Source organism: Bombus vosnesenskii, unplaced genomic scaffold (assembly GCF_011952255.1).
Source record: "Bombus vosnesenskii isolate JDL3184/JDL3185 unplaced genomic scaffold, Bvos_JDL3184-5_v1.1 scf7180000013430, whole genome shotgun sequence".
NCBI classification, from domain to species: Eukaryota; Metazoa; Arthropoda; class Insecta; order Hymenoptera; family Apidae; genus Bombus; species Bombus vosnesenskii.
In genome coordinates, this window is record NW_022883045.1 from 116,019 (window position 1) to 139,667 (window position 23,649).

A 23,649-nucleotide genomic window follows, 5' to 3' on the forward strand; every position below is an offset into this window, starting at 1 on the left:
CCAAATCCACAATTACTTAGTTGCCAACCCAATATCTGTTGATTCCCTACTATGCGTCATTGCTTTCGAAAGTATTCACGTGGAAGTTCATTACGCGTGGAATACGCTCGCGCATAATCTGCTTTCAATTCGATCATTTGCCGATATAACAGCCATTAAGTATTAAAGACGATTGGATGGGGAAGTACGTGTGAATGGATCATTATCGGCGTTTTGTTAAACAATAAGTTCTGCGTGTTAATTGTCAGAGCACATTAACGTCACGAAATCACACATCTTTGTTGATGGCATTTTGAAAAACGATCGACCCATCAATCTTTTTTCCCATCTTTCTTCCACATGTCGAATCAACTACGAACATCATCCCTTGGCTCACTCTGGTGTCATCGTTCTTTTCTCTTTCGATGAAACCGATGTAACAATGTAAAACTCAGCGCTCTATTTTTTCTCATCCAGATTTAGTGGAAAATATCGGGATTTTTTCTACAATCGAAGCGATTGTTCGCGGCGCACGGATCGAATGATCGATGGTTAAATTAGTTTTATTATCGTTAGAAAAGTTTTCGTCGATTTCGATTCGTTTTGCACGTTTTGCAAGATTCATACAGGCGAAAAATTGACAGTGGTTTACACAATTGGTTTATTCGATGCTCAGACCAGATTACGCTACTTTGTTAAGCTATTGAGTATTAAGCTGATTCCCATTGTTGGAAATACCTTTGGCCAGCGAATCGATGTTTTTCGTAAGTTCAATTTTTCTTTCTCGCGTTAAAAATATACGGCGAAGCTTAAGCTGCTTAGCAGTTGTGCGAGTATTTAATGAATACGAGCTACCGTAACAAAATCTGCTTCCATTTATGCCAACTTCTCGTGGATCTACTTAGAGAAGAAATCCATGGTTCATTAGCAGAAAAGAATTCAGTGAAAAAGATTTCCCTGATTTTCGTCAACGTGTAACAGAAGCATACAAATTTACAATATTATTTGTACGTATAAAGGTCAGTGAAAATATTTGGATTAAAAAGCTTTCACGACAATAACCACGATAGTTGAGTCTCGTCGCGGAACTAATCAAATTTTTAAATGTATGGTGGCACTCGGCAACAATGTATATCGCCGAAGCGACGTGCCTAATGAGCCATCAATATCGCAACGGTCCTTTCGTCGAGTATTCGAGAAGAAAGCGTGCGTGGCAACGCCTAACAAACGCGTGAATAGTGGGGATATTGAGGGGTGACAAAAAGAAAAGAATCGAATCCTATCGACAGTTAAGTTTGAACCGGCAAGCGATGAAGTCGAGTTGTAACCGTGCAGCGAGATTGAGAGCGATACGCGACGCGATCAAAAAAAGACATTTGTTAATAAATATATTGGTGACCTAAACACCGAGTGATTATTTAACGCGCTACACCAAATGTCACCTTAAATTTTTCACGTAACAAACGTAATACGTCTATTTAAGGGTGGGGGGGGGGGGGGAGGTATTAAAAATTTTTTTTTGTATTTTTTTATTTTTTTAATTGAATGCATAATATCTTAAGAATATCGTGTAAAAGTTTCAAGTCGATTGGAGCAAAATTGACCAAGTTACGAGTATTTTTATACATTTCGGATTTTAATACCTATCCGACCCGTGCGTGCTATTCTTACCTGGCAGACGTTTCGCTCTCTATATAATACCTAATCTTACCCTCCAGATCTATCTATAGAAATTTTCACTTAAGTACAAACCTCCTTATACCTGTACTGTATATTTTGTCAGTATAGAGTATAGAATTTGGTGTAGCGGTAAATATTCTATCGAGCAGACGTACACGTGCGTTTCTATTTTCGCATCATTTTGGTTCCGTTTTCATTAAGTTTTGTATTAAATTATTACTAAAATGCCTAAAAAAATTACAAGAGCTGATAGAAAAGCAACTGGTTCGAGATTATATCGATCTAGAAAAATTGTACCTCCGCACAAACGTAAAAACGAAGGCATTTCAACGAGTAGCGCGTCGGCTAAAAAAATGAAAGTGACCGTTGAAGATCAAGTTGCGGAGGACCTTGAAAAACATTATAGGATAATTGATTTTTTATTAGTCTTTTCAACAATTGCTACGCTAGTGAAATGTGTGAAATGTGATGGAAAAGTAAATTTTCATTCGACTAAGAAAGAAGGCCTTGGATTTAACATCAAAGTGTCGTGCGAATGCTGTAAACAGATTACAAATGTTCCGTCTAGTGCAAGAATAAACTCTGGTATTTTCGAAGTTAATTATCGGTTTGTTTTCGTGATGAGGATATTAGGCCTTGGATTAGATGGCTGTGAAAAGTTCTGCGGCTTGATGGATTTGTCCAGTAGGTTTTTATCGACACCGACGTACAATGATTACGTGAAAAAAATGTGCTCGACCGTAAGAGAAGTAGCGAGTCGATTTTTTTTATCTGCTATAAAAGAAGAAAAAGCAGCAACAGCCGAAGAGAAAAAGACTGAAGATGCCGACGAACTCACCGTATCGGCCGACGGAACATGGAAGAAAAGAGGCTTCTCATCTTTATTCGGCGCCACCTCGTTAATCGGTTACTTTACAGGTAAAGTTCTTGACATTTTCGTCAAAAGTTCATACTGCCATGAATGTAAAACTTGGGAACATAAATTAAACTCTGCCGAATACGAAGAGTGGCATGAAGCCCATGTAAGTGCCGGAAAGTGTCGAGCAAATCATACCGGTGCAACTGGAAATATGGAGGTCGAAGCGATAAAAACCATGTTTCAACGCTCGGTAAAGAATGGTGTACGATATCGCAACTATATCGGCGACGGTGACTCTAAAGCTTACTCCGAGTTGGTGAATTCTAAACCTTATGGCGATGATTTTTCAATAGTGAAAAAAGAATGTGTAGAACATGTTCAAAAAAGAATGGGCACTCGTCTACGTGAAATAGTCAACAATACCGTTGTCGATACTGAAACTAAGGCTGGAAAGAAGATCGAAAGAAAGAGTCTGTCTGGTAAAGGGAAGCTTACGGCTAAAATGATCGATAAACTGACGGTACACTACGGTTTGGCTATTAGACGTTACTCTGATTCCGTGGAAAGTATGAAGAATGCTATCTGGGCAACGTTCTTTCACTACAGTTCGACGGACGAGAATCCGCAGCATAAAAAATGCCCGAGCGGCGCGGACTCCTGGTGCGAATGGCAAAAAGCTGCAGCTGCTGATGCATTGGATACGTTCAAACACACGTACAGTGCTCTTCCCGAGGATGTTTTGAATGCCATCGAGCCTATCTATGAAGATCTGAGCAAAGATGCTCTCCTGGAGCGATGTGTCGGAAGCTTCACGCAGAGCAACAATGAGAGTTTGAACCAACTTATTTGGAAAATCTCACCGAAGCACTTGAGTGAAACCTCTGTCATCGTTGAAATTGCAGCTTATGTGGCAGCCAGTGTTTTCAACGAAGGTTCTTTTGCTTTACTAACCTTCATGCAAGACATGGGAATCAGTAGTGGATCAAGCGCTCATGACTGGGCGCGATCAACTGACTCCATACGTGTAAGCCGAGCAGAGCAGGAAGCTGAAAGACAAATTAAAGAAGGGTAGGATTGGTCGTAGACAGGAGCAAAAAAGGCAGGACCTGGCATTGATGATTTAGTGTGAGGTAAGCCGATAAAATTCGCTTATGAACGTTTTATACCAGATTTTTTTAGTGTTCAAAACTTTAAAGCGTTTTCCCCACAACTCACGTTTTCAAAGTCGGTGCCCCTCATAACTTCAAAACTACTGCACCGAGCCTTTTCAAATTTTGAACACTATTTCTGTACATAATTTACGAGGTAACGCTGGAGAGTTTTTTCAAATTTGTTAATTATTTTTATTTTACAATAACAAATTAGCCGATTTTTTCGCAAAAAACCGCGTTTTTCCATTCAAAGTGTTCCAAAAAAGTGAAAAATTGAAATTTCGCAAAACCCTGCCAGCGTTACCCGGGGAAAACTGTTACCTAACGAATGAACTTTGATTTTTTGATTTTAAATGATCCAGCATCAAGTTATGAGCAATTCTACTTTTTTCCGAGACACGTCCGAATAATTGCTGCCATTGCCGTATTTTTTAATATTTCTCCGTGAAAATTTTATACAACATTCTTCGAATGTCATACTTTAATGTACTATTGGTTTTAATAAAGAGATTTTAACTGTGTCGTCACAAAAAATTCACAAAAACATGCCTTTTTTGTACGAATTAACCTTAGCGCCCCCTCCCCCCTTAAATACGATAACAGGTTGCACTGATCAAATCCATAAAATTGAAAAGCAAGGAAAAGCGAAGGTGTTACACTTATTATTTTTACAAATTTATTTTGTGTTTCATTTATTCGACTAAATCAACTTATAGAATTAGATCATTTGTGTGAACAATTGAACAGTGATTGAATGAAATTGAGACTTTTAAAAAAAAGGTGGATTTACGAAAAGTTCATCAGCTTTTATAATTTTTATCACTTTCTGTAATAAAAAGTTTCTGTAAGTGTTGAAATACTTTGGTGAACAATTGCATGTGTTATCAGGTTGACTGCCACGTCACCCATATTCGGGTGATAGCAAAGTTTCTGATAGGGCCGCGTCACCCGTGTTCTGGTGACAGCAAAGTTTTTACAGAGCCGTGTCACCTGTATTCGGGTGACAGCAAAGTTCCTGATAGGGTCGCCTCACCCACGTTCAGACGACAGCAAAGCCCCTGCCAGCGGGTGTCACCCACATTTGGGTGACAGCGAAAGCCGGTGAGACCGCGTCACCCGCATTCGGGTGACAGAAAAGCCCCTGGCAGCGGGTGTGTCACCCACATTTGGGTGACAGCGGAAGCTGGCGAGACCGTGTCACCCGCATTCGGATGACAGCAAAGCTTTTGGCAGGGGCGTGTCACCCATATACGGGTGACAGCAAAATTTCTGATGCTGCTGCGTCACCCGTATACGGGTGACTCTTATTTGACTACTTGCGAAGGATCGTCGTAGGTATTTGAAAAGATATTCCACAAGAAGTAATAAAACTATTGAATTGTTATACAAGTAATACGAAAATGGTTTATTAAGAAAATTATTTACAATGTAAAATTTTGAAGCATTCTATACAAAGCTGAGTTTGGTCGGGACAATTTGGACAATAAGTTGCTGTTTTCTTTAAATTCTTCCGTGTCTTTGATCGGTCCGTTCGACGTCTTTTATCCGCATAACATAGTTTGCATGCGCGTCTAATGCTTCTTCCGGAATCATTTTTCCGAACGGCGATATTATGCTGACTCCGTCGAAGGCAAGGATTTTTTGTATTTTCAGACAACCCTAATAATTTTGCAGCTAATAATTCTCTAAATCTTCTAATATTTACATTCTTCCTTGTCTCAATTTTCTGATACAAGTAAGTTTATTATTTCGTCATCGACGAACAGCTGAAACACATCATATGGATTGACATCGCCAGGTAATTGCCTAATGAGGCCGTCTGTCTCGGGAAAAGAAAATGACTTCTGCCGATCATTAAATTCATCCCATTCGCCAAATTGAATTGTATTTTCCTCGGTATCGTCGGTTCTTCTTTCTTCCTCAATGACAAATTCTTGTAAAATCACGTTCAGTATCACCACGATTGCACTTATCAATATCCGAATCAGGATCAGACGATGTAATTCTATTTATATTTCTATTTCTAGGAAATCTGATTTCTTCCTCATCGCTACCATCCGAATTTGTGTTTAACCTCGTAAAAGCTTTCTTTTCCACTGTTATTTGACTCACTAAGAAATAAGTTTTCCATTTTTCTTTTCCACATTGTAACGAATTAGGGCAGAGATTTTAAGTTATCTAAAATATCGGTGGGAGTATCTAGCAGAGTACGCTTGGTTCTGCGGCACTCGTGGCCTGAAGGAGATTTCATTGAAAACACGCACGGCAGTCAACGTGTTATAATAACGTATATTCAAATATTCATGGACAATAGGATAAGAATTATTTTTACCAGACTTCTCACGATTTTACGTGTTCACAATGATTTTCAAGGTAAAGGAAGTTCGCTTGAGGAGTTTCAATTATCGAAATGACCTACGTAAATCATATTCATGAGAATGGCTCTTTTACCCCAGCAACATCAATTTCATAGAGGGCGTCGATTTACGCGAGCTCGTGCGTTTGAGACGTTGCATCTTCTGAAAGACGATCGTTGCCGCATGCAAAAAGCCCGTGAATAGCCTTTCACGTGTTCCGAGGAGCGGCCACTTGTTTCGTGCTCTCGAGGGCGGATGCGAAACGTTTTTCCGGCCTCTGTAAGATGTCCGCGGGTCAGTGCTTTCATAGCGTTGCGTGCACATTCTACTTGTTCTTCCGCACTCGTATTTTTTCCTTTCTTTTAGTTGAATTGCTCGAAACTCGATTGTTTTACGTAGAATACAAAAATTGTAGTATGAGTGCACAGTATGACTCAAGTTAGAGGGAATTTTTTCCTTAGTCTTTAGGGGTTTCAAGTAATTGGTTTTTAGGTTAAGACTCAAGATCATAATGGTATAGGTTAGAATTTTGAGAACTTGAATTTTGTCACATATCTTAATTCTTCCATGTTTCCCTTTAGTTTTATATTTTACATAGTTTAAAATTTTTGAACAATATATGACGAATTTTGTATGACATTACAGTTTTGCATCATTATGATATTCAGTCAGCGAAATCTAATTATTTGAAGTATATTGACATCTCATTATTAAATGTGTTGAGGTAATTACTTCAAGAAAAGCTCTATCTAAAAAGTCGTTTCTCTATCACTTAACCTCAACAATATCACACATTAAATTAATAAATAACGATAATAATTTACTTGATTTTGATCTCACTATACCTATACTTATATTTCTATATATTTTTCTATTAAAAATTCATCCAGTCGTTTCTCTATCATTTGACCTCAACAATATCACACATTAAATTAATAAATAATGGCAACAATGTATTTGATTTTGACCTCATACACTATACCTGTACATATCGTTGTTTCAATATATTTTTCTATTAGAAATTCATCCACTCGTTCCTCTATCAGTTAACCTCTACAATATCATATATTAAGTTAATAAATAATGACAACAATTTATTTAATTTTGAGCTCATACACTATACCTGTACTTATACTTATTTGGATATATTTTTCTATTACAAATTCATCCATTCGTTCCTCTATCAGTTAACCTCAACAATATCACACATTAAATTAATAAATAAGGATAACAATTTCCTTGATTTTGATCTCACTATACCTGTACTTATATTTCTATATATTTTTCTATTAAAAATTCATCCAGTCGTTTCTCTATCACTTAACCTCAACAATATCACACATTAAATTAATAAATAATGATAACAATTTACTTGATTTTGATCTCACTATACCTATACTTATATTTCTATATATTTTTCTATTAAAAATTCATCCACTCGTTCCTCTATCAGTTAACCTCTTCAATATCATATATTAAGTTAATAAATAATGACAACAATTTATTTAATTTTGATCTCATACACTATACCTGTACTTATACTTATTTGGATATATTTTTCTATTACAAATTCATCCATTCGTTCCTCTATCACTTAACCTCAACAATATCACACATTAAATTAATAAATAATGATAACAATTTACTTGATTTTGATCTCACTATACCTATACTTATATTTCTATATATTTTTCTATTAAAAATTCATCCACTCGTTCTTCTATCAGTTAACCTCTTCAATATCATATATTAAGTTAATAAATAATGACAACAATTTATTTAATTTTGATCTCATACACTATACCTGTACTTATACTTATTTCAATATATTTTTCTGTTACAAATTCATCCAGTCGTTTCTCTATCACTTAACCTCAACAATATCACACATTAAATTAATAAATAACTATAACAATTTACTTGATTTTGATCTCATACACTATACTTGTACTTATACTTATTTCAATATATTTCTCTGTTACAAATTCATCCATTCGTTTCTCTATCAGCTAATCTCAACAAAATATGAAACATTTACCATTATTCTGATTTTTATCTTAAAAAAATAAAGTAAAAATTATTACAACGACAGTTATCTACTTTAGTAGAGGATTTAATTGATGCATTGGATTTACTTGATGCATCATTTCCAGACAATTATTTAATTACAAATAACACGTTTGCAGCATATTCTGTGTCAATCTTAATAATTAGTTTCGTCAGTTTAATCTCTAAAAATGAGATTTTCCTACCGCGATAATACAAAACCCCATCCACCGTGGTAACGTTCGATTTTAATATTCGTTGCTTTCCACGCAACAACTTGCTCGCCCATCTGAAACAAGGTCAAGGGATCTAATTGTAATCCTCGGAATTATTACTATTTCTTCCCGCGGATCGCATTTTAACGAGCTACTTGGATTAATTAATTCTTAGGCCCCCCTTGTTACACGCTCTATCGTTCCTCTTGACCTCTTATTTTCCCCGCATGAGATTCGTCTGTGGATTTTCTTGTCTTCGAACACGATACAACCCACTGTACAACTGACAACATGCACGCAAAACTCGAAACATCCGGGTTAGATTTGGTTAGGTTCCGAGGAACATACTTGCAAGCATTGAAATATATAGGGTGGTTGATAACTGGTGGTACAAGCGGAAAGGGGGTGATTCTACGCGAAAAAAGAAGTCGAAAATATAGAAAAAAAATATATTTTTTTTTAATTTTTCCATCGAGACAACGATCTACAGTGAGATCCGTTATAACGAGACGTGATAAAGTGCAGGCGTACCGAGCGAAAATTCAAAGTCGATTTTCTCGAAAACAAAGCCTCGAACGAAAATTTTTTATTCTATATTTTCGACTCCTTTTTTCGCGTAGAATCACCCCCTTTCCGCTTGTACCACCAGTTACCAATCACCCTGTATAATTAAATTGAAATTCTCAAAATCCCGACTTTTGAATACGTTCTCATAAACTCAATACCAAACGTAATCAAATATTCTATGTATTTTCGACCAATCGCGAGGAGAGACGTCAACGGGAGTCATAAATTCCTGTTACGATTATAGCAATCGACACCACGGGTTGATCGATCCCCTGATTTCCGTTAAGATAATAGGGGTGATTGAGTTAGTATAACACTGTGATTCACAGAATTATAAGGTTTTATTTCCAACACTTAAGTTACACTGTTGAGTAGATATAATTCCCAGATGACAATTTGTCGCCCGAAGGTAAGATAGATATGCACGCTAGAGCAAGGAATTATGTTGAACTTAGTACGTTAGTGGACGTAGCACTAGAGGATGCTTAATGGAGGAAGTGAATGTTCGGTGATCCCGAGAACTGACTTGGATAGTTGATGTGAATTATACTCCTCTGGCGTTGTGCTTAGACTTAGACGCTGACCTTTCCAGCATCTGTAGAAGAAGTAGCTGACTTGACCCTCCTGATGTCGTATAAGAAGTGGTTGACTTGATCCTCCTGATGTCGTAGGAGAAGTGGTTGACTTGACCCTCCTGAGGTCGTAGGAGCAGCGAGGTTGGGTGACGATGCTGTGTCGGAGGAAAGCTAGCGATGGGTGTGTCTAGCGCACGGGACCATCGGATTTGTTCATGACATTTTTGGTCAGGAAGTGGGGGCAGTATACATTGCTTCTGATTGGATAAACGAAGGTTGGTGGACTAGGAAGGTCTTAGCCGCCCTCGATAGAAAGTTGCTAGTAGGAAGCATCGTACGTGAGAAAAACTAACTTTCCCTTGTCAAGCCGTAGTAGACCATAGTCTTTAGAAATAATTCCGAAAAAAGATATTTGTTGGGTCTGAAGGACCTTAGCTAGCAAATTACTGGGATTTATGATGGGCCCTTAAGACTATTGAGGGTACGTCGTAAGGATGAGCGGACATCTGGTGTCCGGCTGGGCCGCGGAGTATGGCCTGGTCTAGGTAGACGGTCGCCCGACGTAACATTCTATGTACACAGAAATTTCCCTTTTTTATTTTTATAATATTTTTTATGAAATATATTTATATACAGAGGTTGGACAAAATAATGGAAATGCCTCTTTATGTCATATACGTATTATACAAATATATACATACAGATACATATATGACATATAAGAATTCTGTCCAACACCTCTGTATGTGTTTACTGTCTTCAGATGTTTTTGAACGAATAAGCGTCCACTGTAACCATAACTTCATTTTTTTTATTTATTTATTTATTTACATTTTACAATTTGTCCAGTAGGACATTTGGTAATTATAGCGGTATACTAATATAACATGTGGGTGGCTACCCCCAGCGGGGTACCATCATCGTATTTGTTAGGTTATGTCTCCATAACCTCATAACACTATAATTTTCAGTCCACTATTTACACTCGTGTTATTATTATTTAGCAATTTCTAAGAGAAGATTAAAAAGGAAACACCCAACAGATCTCACAAAGGACGTAACCTAACATACAAACACTCACCACACTAAAGAAATAAATCAATCAAATTCGAAGATGGTATCCCACTGGGGGTAGCCATCCACATGCTATTGTCACGTCCCGCGCTGCGCACGCGCCGTAACGTAGGCTAAAATTACCAATAGCGCGAGTGAGCGATCCAACTTGAAATTTAAATAAATTTTAACAATTTGTATATAAACCAAATTCGAACCTCACAACCCTCACGGAATAACCCGTCACATGACAACCCCTCCACGGTAGACCTAAATATAAATAAGCGTAGCGGCATAGAAGAAGCGGTAATAATTCCTTAGTTTTAGAGTAGTTAATTCCTCAGTTTTGGGTGATTAGTTTTCTCAGTTCTTGGTGATTAACTCCTTGGTTCTTGGCGATCAGTTCCCATTTCCTGGCAAGTAATTTCTTGTTCATAGCGATTAATTCTTAATTCCTCTAGCTCTTAATTTCTCAATTCCTTTGTTTTTTAATTCTTCAGTTCCTTAGTTTTCAGCTCTTAATTCCTTTAGCTCTTAGTTTTGCTCCCAGCTTTTAGGTTCTTTAGTCCTTTAGTTCTTTAGCTTTTAGTTCTTTGTTTTATTAGTTTCCAATTCTTGTTAGTCTTGTTAATCGACGTGTTTGTATTTGTCAATTTGTAAACTATCGAAAATCTATCGAAATTAAAATCTTGTAATTAATAAAAGCGAAACGTATTGCGAACGATTGTAACTCCGAGCATTCGAAATTTCAACGACTATTCTGTCAATATCCAATTAGAATACGAATAAACATTTTTTTTTGTGAAGAATATTTGTCTAATAATATAGCAGGATTAAGCGAACATTTATTTTCACCAACTTTAATCCTCTCCCGTGCCAGTACTCCTGCGCATAGCAGGTTAGCCGAAACGTGGAGTTTAATTTCAAATCGCATTAAATAACAGACAATACTACAATTTAATCTAAATTCAAAAATTAACGGCAACGCAACCAAAACGAGTCAGACAAAACGTAACACTATATTGCTATATCACTAAGCTATAGTATTTTACCAAATGTCCTACTGAACAAATTGTAAAATGTAAATAAATAAATAATAAAAAAAAAAAGAAAAAAATTTCTAAGATGTTACAAATCCCAATTGTAGTACAATTTTTTCTAACTCTTACAATGGCTATCCTACAAAAAGTATAAGTCCAAGTGGCAAAAGTATAAGAAGGAATTTTCAAAGTCTAAAGGAACAGTTTTCGTACCAGAAGCGGTTAGACCAATTCCTGTTAATTATCGCCATGTTGCTCGCCTCCGTACTTCTCGAATGCATTTCTGTAGTTCTCGGTGTCTCCCGCTGGCGACCCCAACAAAATGCGAGAAAGCTTCACGGTGAGACAACGGGGAAAAATTTTTCTGTCGATCCTTTTTTTTCTCTCTAGCGAGGAAAAGTTTCGCCAGGAACATAGTTCCGCGAATGGGAAGTTGCTAGGTACTTTGATGGCGCTGTTGTTTGTCGATGTGGTCGAAAGTGAGGAATGGGGTTAGGTTGTGTGCGCTGATCAGATTCGTAGATAAAACAGCGCAAGCATGATTTTTATCAAATTCATCGGTGATATTCCGCGGGGAACAATAGGGGAAGGGATGCGATAGATAATTTGCCAAATAAATACAACACGACGTGAAAGCTCGCCTCGAATAAATTGAACGCTGTCTCGTGAACCAATGGCGTTTCGATATTTGGTTTTTTTTGTCTTCTCTCGTTAGAGGCTAATGATCATCGATTCGAACTGGATTCTGTTTCCCTTTTCCTCTGACAGAATCATGACGTATATTTTCATTTCTCGTTCGAAGGAATAATTCGAAAAATTGAAAACTCTCGGTTGTTGTTTCGTTAAAAATGGAAATCGAACTATAGATCTCTAGCAGCATGCGTTCATTTAATGCTCATTGCCAATCAGATCCACGATCTCCACAATTAATCTCGTTGGCAGTCCCTAAATTTTTATATCGCGTTTCCCTTTGTTATTTATTTCGATGAACAAAACGATTCGCGATATTTCGGGGGAGAACTCGAGGATTAAATGGAAACGAGAAATCACGTGTATTAACAACGATCTATATTTTGCTGAAATTTAAGATATTCTCGTTACGATCGGAAGATCTGCAGTGACACTCGACGACGGAACTTTCCGACGGCTTCGCGACACAAAGCGCTATGCCATCTAAGCGTAAGGCTGACATACACAATGTACCATCAATATCCCTATGGTCCTTTCGCCGAATATTCGGAAGAAATCATACGTGGCAACCGTCGTGGACGTCTAACAAACGCGTGCGTTGTGGGGATAGCGAGGGGCAACAAAGAAAAGAATCCGTTTGGTTTTGAACAAAAGATTTATTCCGTTTCAAATAGCGAAATGAGAAGGGTCTAGCGTAACGGCGAAGTGCAAAGGGCCTAGCGTAACGGCGAAGTGCAGAGGGTCTAGCGCAACAGCGAAGCAAACATATTCGACAAGCGTGTTTGTTTATTGTTTGTTGTTTATTGTTTATAGTTTATTGTTTACTGTTTACTGTTTACTGTTTATTGTTTAGTGTTTATTGTTTAGTGTTTATAGTTTATTGTTTACTGTTTACTGTTTACTGTTTACTGTTTATTGTTTAGTGTTTATATTTTATTGTTTACTGTTTACTGTTTACTGTTTACTGTTTACTGTTTACTGTTTACTGTTTACTGTTTACTGTTTACTGTTTACTGTTTACTGTTTACTGTTTACTGTTTACTGTTTACTGTTTACTGTTTACTGTTTACTGTTTACTGTTTACTGTTTATTGTTTATAGTTTAGTGTTTACTGTTTATAGTTTAGTGTTTACTGTTTATAGTTTAGTGTTTACTGTTTATAGTTTAGTGTTTACTGTTTATAGTTTAGTGTTTACTGTTTATAGTTTAGTGTTTACTGTTTATAGTTTAGTGTTTACTGTTTATAGTTTAGTGTTTACTGTTTATAGTTTAGTGTTTACTGTTTATAGTTTAGTGTTTACTGTTTATGTTTACTGTTTACTGTTTACTGTTTACTGTTTACTGTTTACTGTTTACTGTTTACTGTTTACTGTTTACTGTTTACTGTTTACTTTTCCCTCAAGTCATTCTTCCATCTTCCAGTGTTCCATTCCATTCTGTTTATTCCATTCCATTTATTCCATTCCATTCCATTCCATTTTTACTTTTTCTGTTCCATTCCATTGTTACTTGCGGCGGATCGGTATCAACAGGACGCCGACAGGTCGAGGCATCAACGCGGCGCAACCTCCCCGGGATCCGCGGGTACCAACCGCCAACACTAGAGGGCTACGACGACAGCGAGTCTGTCTAACTCGCTAGCGGTCGAATATGCGAGCGATTGATACAAATACCGCACCTAGCGAGACTCCCGCTACGTCTAAGGCAGGGACTACCGGGCATTCAGTCGACTGTTGACCACCGAGCGGAACGGACCCCTCGGAGCGCGCGTCGGAGTAGACTAACATCCACTAAAGTAGAAGGACCAAGTGACAAAATAGTGACAAAAAAGTGAAAAATACGGTATCGACATCATCTCCATAAATACAAATAAGAACAAAAAGAAAAGAAAATAAGATAAGACAAAATAAAACTGTACAAAAAAATAAAAGCCACCGACTATGAAGCCAAGAGCAACGAAACGGAACCCACCGTAGACCCAATGAAAAAAGCCTCCAAGAGAAAAATAATTATACATAAAACAGCCAGGGAAATCAACAGTATCCTAAGACTCCCCGCGCAAAAGACGCGGAAACTCAACCCACAACCTAACCTGGTTGCCAGGGCAAAAAGTCTAGCAACCGTCCCAGGAAACACAGTTGTAGATCATCACCCCAACCAAGAAGAAAAGGCTAACGAAACCAAAAACATGAAACCCACAAGAGCTACTTCGCCTCCAGCGATAGCAACAAAAAATAGATTCAGCATATTACAAGCTGAACCAGAGCCCCATCCACAACCGGGACCATCAAGCTACCCCACTTGGGAATCAACGCTAGAACAAATAAGAAAGAAAAACGAAACATTACGAGGCAAAACGGGAAGACACGGTCTCACCACGTCACCGGAACAATCGGCGCAGCAAGGGCGACGCACCCCACCGTACAACCTAGGAGGCCCGGCGCCTCCAACACCGCCAAGGGGGGACCGAGCACCGGACGGACGCCCCACCGGACGCTCCGCGGAGGAACGCACGAGCACCCCACCCACCACAAGAGACAACAGGCCGCCACCCATCAACATAATCCTACAAGACCCCAAGGACACCGTAACGCTCATAGAGAAAGTAGCGGACATTAAACAATTTCACATCAAAAGAATACACGCAGGTAAACACGCACTCTACCTCCAAAACCTACCCGACTTCCATAAAGCGAAGCAAACACTCCTCTCAGCGAACACAACCTTTTACACATACACACCCAAAATAGAGAAACACCATACATACTTGCTAAAAGGCTTAGACAATAGCTACACGGAAACAGAAATACTCACAGACCTACAAGCTCTACAAATAGACGACGTCCAGTTTACAAAAGTCTCACGATTTACGACAAAAAAATCAAGGGAGAACAATATATTGCTCCCAATCTACATAATACAGCTATCCCCCGACAGCAATATAAGCAAGCTACTAAAAATAAACCATTTTAACTACTACAAGATAAAATGGGAAAAAATAATAAAAAAACAGGATGACATAACTCAATGCCACAAATGCCAGCGACTAGGCCACACAGCGCAAAACTGCAACCTAAACTACCGCTGTGTTAAATGCAGTGAGCCCCATGGCCCAGGCGACTGTAAAATAAAAAGGGAAAACGCAGTAACCAAAGACAAAATATTCTGCGTCAACTGCAAAAACTACGGACACCCCGCGTCATACAAAGGTTGCCCCAAACTCGTAGAGCTTCGTAAAAAGCTAGCCGACAAAATCAAAAAAGACAAAGAAGCAAAGACACAACGGATTGCCCGAATAAGCCGCAAATACATCCCAGAACTAAAGTTCTCCGACGTAGCGAAGCAGCAAACAACACCAAATCAAATAACCAAAATCTTCCCACAATCAGCAAACTTAGATCCGCGTTCAAGCCAAAGCCCAATCACAACCGATATCTCCCCCATCTAAACATCATAAACGTTATCGAAGACTTTAAAAAAGGTATCCTCCAAGCGTTAAAAGAACAACAAATGCAATTAAACGAAATAAAAAACACCCTATCAACGCACGAGGAAAGGTTCGACGCCATCTTCAGCACCTTCAATAGCACAGACGACGAATAACCAAAACACGCCAAACCAACAATCACAGCAAAAAACACATAAACTTAACCTAAAACATCTGAAAATAATCGCAATAAATGCTAACTCTTTAATCTCAAACCAAAAAAGATACAGTATGCTAACCCTACTAAATAAAGAAGCCCCCGATATGGTACTCATCTCAGAAACAAAACTAAACAAAAGACACAAGGTACACTTCAAAAACTACACCATGATAAGACACGACAGACCGAACGCCAGCCAAGGAGGAGGAACAGCGATCCTCATAAAAAGCCCCATAAAACACAAAACGATCCTAATTGATAAAATAACAAGTTTCAGAACCTTAGAAACAACGATCATAAAAATAAAAATAAGCAATAAGGAAAATTTATTCATCACTGCAGCCTACGCAACCCACGGAAACCAGAAAGAATTTAACTGCGAATTCAACAACCTCTTCGAACTCTTGCAGCTCAATAAACCGGAAAACTACTATATAATAGCAGGAGACCTTAACGCGAAACATACAAGCTGGAAAAACGAAATAAACAACACGAGAGGCAACTTCATTAGAAACTGGCTAGACAATAAAAGCATCCACTACAAAACAAACCTATACAGCTCCGAGCTACCCTCTTACCCAAAAGGAGGCTCATACCTGGACATATGCTTAGCAGATGCGCGACTAAAATTCCAAAACTTACGTCCAAATAATACCGTAAAAACCTTAGCCTATGACAGTGACCATAACGCCCTAGTATTTCAAATTAACAAAAACACATCTGACTTCCTAACACTCGAAACCCAGACCGAGACACCCAGGTACAACTACAAAAAGACGGACTGGAAAAAGTTCCAAAACACACTCGAACAAAACTGCGACCTAAAGATCTACAACAACGTCAACCTAACAAACAGACAAATCGACTCATTCTTAGACGAAATAGAAAAACACACACAAATCGCTCTCCAAAAATCCGTGCCAATCATAAAACAAAAAAATTCATGCGAGCCCTATATAAACAATAAAATAAAAGATCTACAGCGAGATAAAAGCTACATACTGTCCAAAATAAACAATATAAAACTCAACTATTCCTACGACAAAAGAGAAGAATTAGAATTCCTAAAGTTCCTACTACACAGAATAAAAACGCAACTGAAACAAGAATTCGCAACTTCTATAAACCATTACTGGACAAACAAAATAAAAAACATCTCCAAGAACGACTCAGCCAACATGTTCCCACAAATAAATCAAATCTTTAGACCAAAGGAACGGGGCCCCACCCCACCTCTCAAATTGCCCCCAGAAAATGCCCCCCTCATCCAAGAAGCAGGTATAACGATACACAACACCATCAAAGACACCGAGGGCAACTTCATAATACCCAAAACAATAGAAAAACTAGACATCATCGGCACCCACTTTTCCAAAATACATACGCAAAACGAACACATGGGCCGAGAACAACTAAACAGAATTATCATCGCCGAAACAAACAAACTCAAAAATGAAATGGAACAAGACAAAATGCTAAACAAAACAGTCTGCACATTCTCAAACGAAAACACCGCAGACAATCCCAAACAACCAGATCCAGAAATAAACTACTTCACAAACTACAATCAACTAAACACAATCCTCTCCAAACTAAACAACAAAAAATCCTCCGGCTTCGACGGCATCCCAAACACCCTACTCAAGCGCCTACCGAACAAAATAAAATGGTACTACACGGTACTCTTCAACAATGCTCTAAACAACACATACTTCCCCAGAAAATGGAAAAAAGCCAAACTGATAGCCATAACAAAAAAAAACAAAGACGGCTCCTCGCCCGCAAACCTACGACCCATAAGTCTCCTCCCCAACATAAGCAAAGTATTTGAAATAACCATAAACAACCCCCTAACCTCCTTCTGCACAAAAAACAACATAATCCCAGAGAACCAATTCGGCTTCCGACACAAACACTCCACAATCCACGCAATAAACAAACTCACGTCGGACATCTGCTGGGCCCTAAACGCAAAACAACGAGTAGCCGCCTGTCTAATAGACCTCGAAAAAGCTTTCGACACAGTCTGGATCCCAGGTCTCATATACAAACTGAACAAAAAAAAGTTCCCTAAACACCTGACTAAAATGGTCTGGGACATGATCACAAACAGAACATTCGTAATGACTGAAGGTTCACACTCATCAAGCAAAGAATTCTCCATAAAAAACGGCCTACAACAAGGTACAGTAAATTCCCCGTTACTCTTCAGTATCTACAACAGTGACTTACTAAACCTCTTTGATCTCAATACATCCACCCATAAACGCTCCATAGCCTTCGCAGACGACCTAATCATATACGTAACAGGCCGCAAAACCAAAACTATAAAAACGGAACTTCAAGAACTTTTTGAGAAAATAAACGACTATTACCACGCATGGAAACTAAAGATCAACATAAGCAAATGCGAAACCATACTGTTTAGACCCAAGTCAAGTAAAATCGGCCCAACAGAAAGAGAACACTGCAAAAAATTTCAGATAAGAGAAAAAACAGACAAAGGGGCCCTCATACCACACAAAAACTGCGTAAAATACTTAGGGGTAAATATAGACTACAAATTAAATTACAAGCAGCACACCGAAATTCAACTTACCAAGGCCAATAAAGCATTTTGGAAAATGAAAAATCTATTCCACTCCAAACATCTCGACAGGAAAGTAAAAATTCTATGCTATCAAGCACTAATCAGACCGATCATAACCTACGGCTGTCCAATCTGGTACAACATATCAGCCTCCCAAATGGAAAAAATTCGCATATTCGAAAGAAAATGCATCAGAGCCTGCTTGAGTACCTACAGATCCGAACACAGCGGATTCAAAAAATATATAAAAAACAAAACAATATACGACCTAGCCCACGTCCACCGCATAGACTGCCACATCCTAAAACTAATACGAAACCACTTCGCGCAAGCGGCAAAGATAAAAGAAAATAGTTTAATCTTCAGTTGCTTATTTCCAAATGATACATACTACAAAAGCACTCTGACAACAGGCTACATCCCGCCAGAAGCTTTCCCATACCTTGACGGAAAAAACTACCTACAAGACCAAAATAACATCCCGACAATCTACCATATAAAAAGGAAAATAGGGACCCAAACTATACTCTACGAAGAAAACCTAGATGGCCAGTCCGCAGACACCAGATGGAGATACAACATGGCCCTCCCTCTGAAAGACATCAAAGACAAACACAGAAAAAATTCAAAAAAATATTGGTGGATACCGAATCCATAATAAAATAAGAGAGAAAATCCTCTAAACCGATAAAACTCAATTCTGCCCCCGTACAACACAGGCGCAAACATCGTAATCACTGCAATTCGCCTTCTTTTAAAAGAAACTTATTTATTCAATATCCCCCTCCCCCTCCCCCTCCCCTTACCCCACCCCGCCCCCAAACACCACAGCACCCAAAAATATACTACCGAAGCGTCCTGTTTTGCGACCCAGTTTCCAGGACAAAAACAACAAGTAAGAACAAAATCACATAGAAGCTCCGCTCCGCCAGCGGCTTAAACCAAAAGATATATCCAACACGAAAAATGTAAAGCGTCAACAACATATTACAGCATGGCTACGTAGTACCGTTGCGTATCGGTACCTCTGCCTAAGATACCATTATATAAATTCACCGTTTATTGTGAACACTATAATGTATTCAAAATTGTATATTGGGTTTTAAATAAACAGCTTAAAAAAAAAAAAAGGACTACCGGGCATAGCCTTACTGACGAGTCCACCGGTAGTCCTGGAACGAAACGCACAACTCTCTTTTCATCCGCCACAACTGTTTACTGTTTACTGTTGACTGTTGACTTTCCGCTGTTGAGTGTTGATTGCTGGCTGTTGATTGTTGACTGTTGTTTGTTAACTATTGATTGTTAAATAAACTTTGTTGTTGAACATCGAAAGTATTTCTTGGGCACTTACATCTGCAACCAACCACCACCTCAGATCGGATAAAAATAATTAGAAGGATAACCAAATTAATTATAAACACACATCACGCGTTTAACATACAGTGGTTCACCAGAAACTCGTAGAAACCTTTTATGAATAAATTACGTGTATTACATGAAACATTCTGAAATTTCAATAGAACTGTAACAAGACTGGACCGTCATGATGATATTGATAAATTATGAAAGAGACTTTAAAAAATATACAGAAGTAGCAAGAAATTTCTGGTGCAAATATATTTTTCATAGAAATTATGAAAATATTCTTCCTTTAATTATTAACATTTTGACTGCCACGTTGGGACCGGAGCGCTTCAACTTCTTACAATCGTAAAAATTTAATGAAAATTGACAGTTATGACATTTTGAATACAACCGATAAATAGAAGATACTTTAAAATAAAAAGTGCCACATTAAACAATTAAACATTTTTATTAAAACATCAATAAAAAAAAAAATGAGAACAGATGTTCCATCTAACGGTGCACTGTCTTAAAACACTGTGGCGCCCTCAGCGAAACATGTGATTTCGGCGCGGCATTTAAAATGTTAAAGGTTTTTTATTGATTAAATTATTAAAAGAAACATAGGAATAGAACATACCTAGTCATAAAGTAAGCTTTATAACTAACGATTTATAATCAATTTGTTAATAAAACTAATATTCTAATTTATTAATAAAATATCTAATTCGACGGTTCGTTGGTCTGTTCACAGTGTGCAGCGAGAATCCTGGCCTAAGCGGTCGTTACCACGCCGGACTGTGGAGTGGAAAGCGTTGGTCCTGCTGCCGCTTGTCCACACGTTCCGCGGAGGGCTGCGACACTTGCAGCTCCTGGTCCTCTAAGCCGTTAAACGCAACGAACCCGTCCTCCACGTCCACTTTGAGCTTCACCTCGGCCACCGGAAGCACCATCGCCACCACTGCCGCCATAACCGATCGACCACAGACGACCAACTCAGAGGCGAACAACAATCCCATCGTTCACTCGCAGGCCCGTTCAACTATCGGTTCGTACCAACTTTCATTTTTCTCCTTATTGTATCTCCTTCTTTTCTACGATCCACGTTCTTATTTCTCTTGTTCTGTTTGCTTAGCAAGATTTTAAAAATAATTTCCAAAGCTTCTACATCGGTAGTTCCGATCGTGAACAGCAGAGGGCAGGCGCGACGCTTAGAAAAGAAACGCGCGCACTTTGAATGTGATAGAATCGCGAATGTTTCAAAATCGGATTTTTTCAAGATTTGTAAATTGTATTTGCCAATGTTGTGTAACATAGGATTAAGTTGACGACAGGCTGCAGGCGATCCATCTTTAGAAGGTTAAAGTATGAAGAATAGATTTTTCTTGTTTTGTTGGTAACCTGGACGTGGTGAAACAAGATGAAAGTATGATGGCGCACGTGGAATGCTATAGGACGATCGATAGAGGAATTAGCGAACTGACGATTGTGAAAACTAAAGTGAGAAGTTCAAAGGTTAGAGATATACATGTTGTAACTTGATACTCTGGCGACTCTTTCGCGCCACGCTTGCCAAGGTCTACGTTTCAAAGAAACCAGTAGAAAATTATCTGCTGACTCTGGCAAAGAGAGGATAAAACCTGCAAACCACCACATTTCTTTGATACGTCGAGCGTTTTACCTTTTTTAAAGACGACGAACGTGTGACATGAATTTCGTGTTTCAAGATCTTTCAGTGCAACTCTCAAGTTTTTCTTACAGTTTCACCGAGATATCTTCGCGACGTTAACGAAGCTATTCTTCTTCCATAATAATCTGTTTCCATGAACTTTCTTCTTTTTTTTTTTTATTCTACTTTTCACCAGCTTTAAAATAGATTCGACCAATCGACTAATAGCTTAATTAATCCCATGAGTTGGCCAATGTTAAATTCAACGCTAGTTTTCCGTTTAATCTGCGGCCTGGTTCCTTCCGGTTCGACTTCGCGCCGTATTTCGGGCTTACCGAAACTCACCAGCCCCCTTCCAGTTAAATATTAGCGAGCGTCGCGGTAATTCCAAGACAAACTCTCCCCTAGTCATAAATGTCCGGTCAGTTAATACCGGATTCCATTAGGACCCCTTAGTGGCTTTGAAATTCCAATCAGTTTCAGTAGAATTGACAGTTGTTGAGCTCACGTTGCATGGAATAACTAGGAAATTGCGTTATTTCATTGGTCTAACGATCAGTCTTGTATTAAATTTCCATTTAAATTCTCCTGTTTGTTGGATTTATCCTGTTTCCCCCCCCCCTTTTTTTTTAAAGACTGCATCGAAATGTAACATTGTTTTTATTTTTTATGGAGATATATGTAATTAACTATATTGAAAACACCGAGATATTCGAAATGGTCAATTCGTAGGTTTTCGTAGGAATTTTATAAATTTGCCACGCTACAATTTGTGATTTTAATGATTTTTTTTTTGCAAGTATGGGTATAAATGTCTATCCCTTGCATTATATATTTTTCCATATACCTTTCATTTTGATTTCTTTGGTGCAACTTTTATACTTTGATCGTTGATAGTTTTAGTATTAATATTACAATAGTCACCAGCCTTTTTCTATTTTTTAACAATTATTTCTACTAAACTATTGCTCAAAAGTATGAGTACTCAATATTGAAATATTTGAAGATTAAGTAACTTAAAGATCATTCAATTGTTACTTCATTTGCATTTTAATTAAATTGTCAAATACCTTGATACATTTGTACATCCAATAAGAACAACCCAATAGGATTACAATAGCCACCAGCTTTTTTCTATTCTTCAACAATTTCTACTAAACTATTGCTCAAAAGTATGAGTACTCAATATTGAAATATTTGAAGATTAAGTAACTTAAAGATCATTCAATTGTTACTTCATTTGCATTTTAATTAAATTGTCAAATACCTTGATACATTTGTACACCCAATAAGAACAACCCAATAGGATTACAATAGCCACCAGCTTTTTTCTATTCTTCAACAATTATTTCTACTAAACTATTGCTCAAAAGTATGAGTGAGTACTCAATATTGAAATATTTGAAGATTAACTAACTTAAAGATCATTCAATTGTTACTTCATTTGCATTTTAATTAAATTGTCAAATACCTTGATACATTTGTACATCCAATAAGAACAACCCAATAGGATTACAATAGCCACCAGCTTTTTTCTATTCTTCAACAATTTCTACTAAACTATTGCTCAAAAGTATGAGTACTCAATATTGAAATATTTGAAGATTAAGTAACTTAAAGATCATTCAATTGTTACTTCATTTGCATTTTAATTAAATTGTCAAATACCTTGATACATTTGTACACCCAATAAGAACAACCCAATAGGATTACAATAGCCACCAGCTTTTTTCTATTCTTCAACAATTATTTCTACTAAACTATTGCTCAAAAGTATGAGTGAGTACTCAATATTGAAATATTTGAAGATTAACTAACTTAAAGATCATTCAATTGTTACTTCATTTGCATTTTAATTAAATTGTCAAATACCTTGATACATTTGTACACCCAATAAGAACAACCCAATAGGATTACAATAGCCACCAGCTTTTTTCTATTCTTCAACAATTATTTCTACTAAACTATTGCTCAAAAGTATGAGTGAGTACTCAATATTGAAATATTTGAAGATTAACTAACTTAAAGATCATTCAATTGTTACTTCATTTGCATTTTAATTAAATTGTCAAATACCTTGATACATTTGTACACCCAATAAGAACAACCCAATAGGATTACAATAGCCACCAGCTTTTTTCTATTCTTCAACAATTATTTCTACTAAACTATTGCTCAAAAGTA

General features: G+C 37.7%; 2 protein-coding genes and 1 pseudogene across 6 annotated transcripts in view; 2 read left to right on the forward strand and 1 right to left on the reverse strand.

The window, feature by feature from the left end:
- LOC117238002 (tyrosine-protein kinase Btk29A-like) overlaps positions 1 to 23,649 on the forward strand; it is a 220,140-nt gene that overhangs the window by 47,350 nt on the left and 149,141 nt on the right. For all 5 annotated transcript variants that reach the window (XM_033502499.1, XM_033502498.1, XM_033502501.1 and 2 more), the window contains one exon: positions 20,551 to 20,844. In XM_033502499.1, the coding sequence (XP_033358390.1) occupies positions 20,551 to 20,844 (294 nt within the window). The remainder of the gene's footprint in view (positions 1 to 20,550; positions 20,845 to 23,649) is intronic.
- On the forward strand, positions 2,048 to 3,593 carry LOC117238001. Its single transcript, XM_033502497.1, has one exon. It carries the CDS (start codon positions 2,280 to 2,282, stop codon positions 3,588 to 3,590), a length of 1,311 nt encoding a protein of 436 aa, XP_033358388.1. The 5' UTR covers positions 2,048 to 2,279; the 3' UTR covers positions 3,591 to 3,593.
- LOC117238005 lies at positions 5,101 to 6,012 on the reverse strand (annotated as a pseudogene).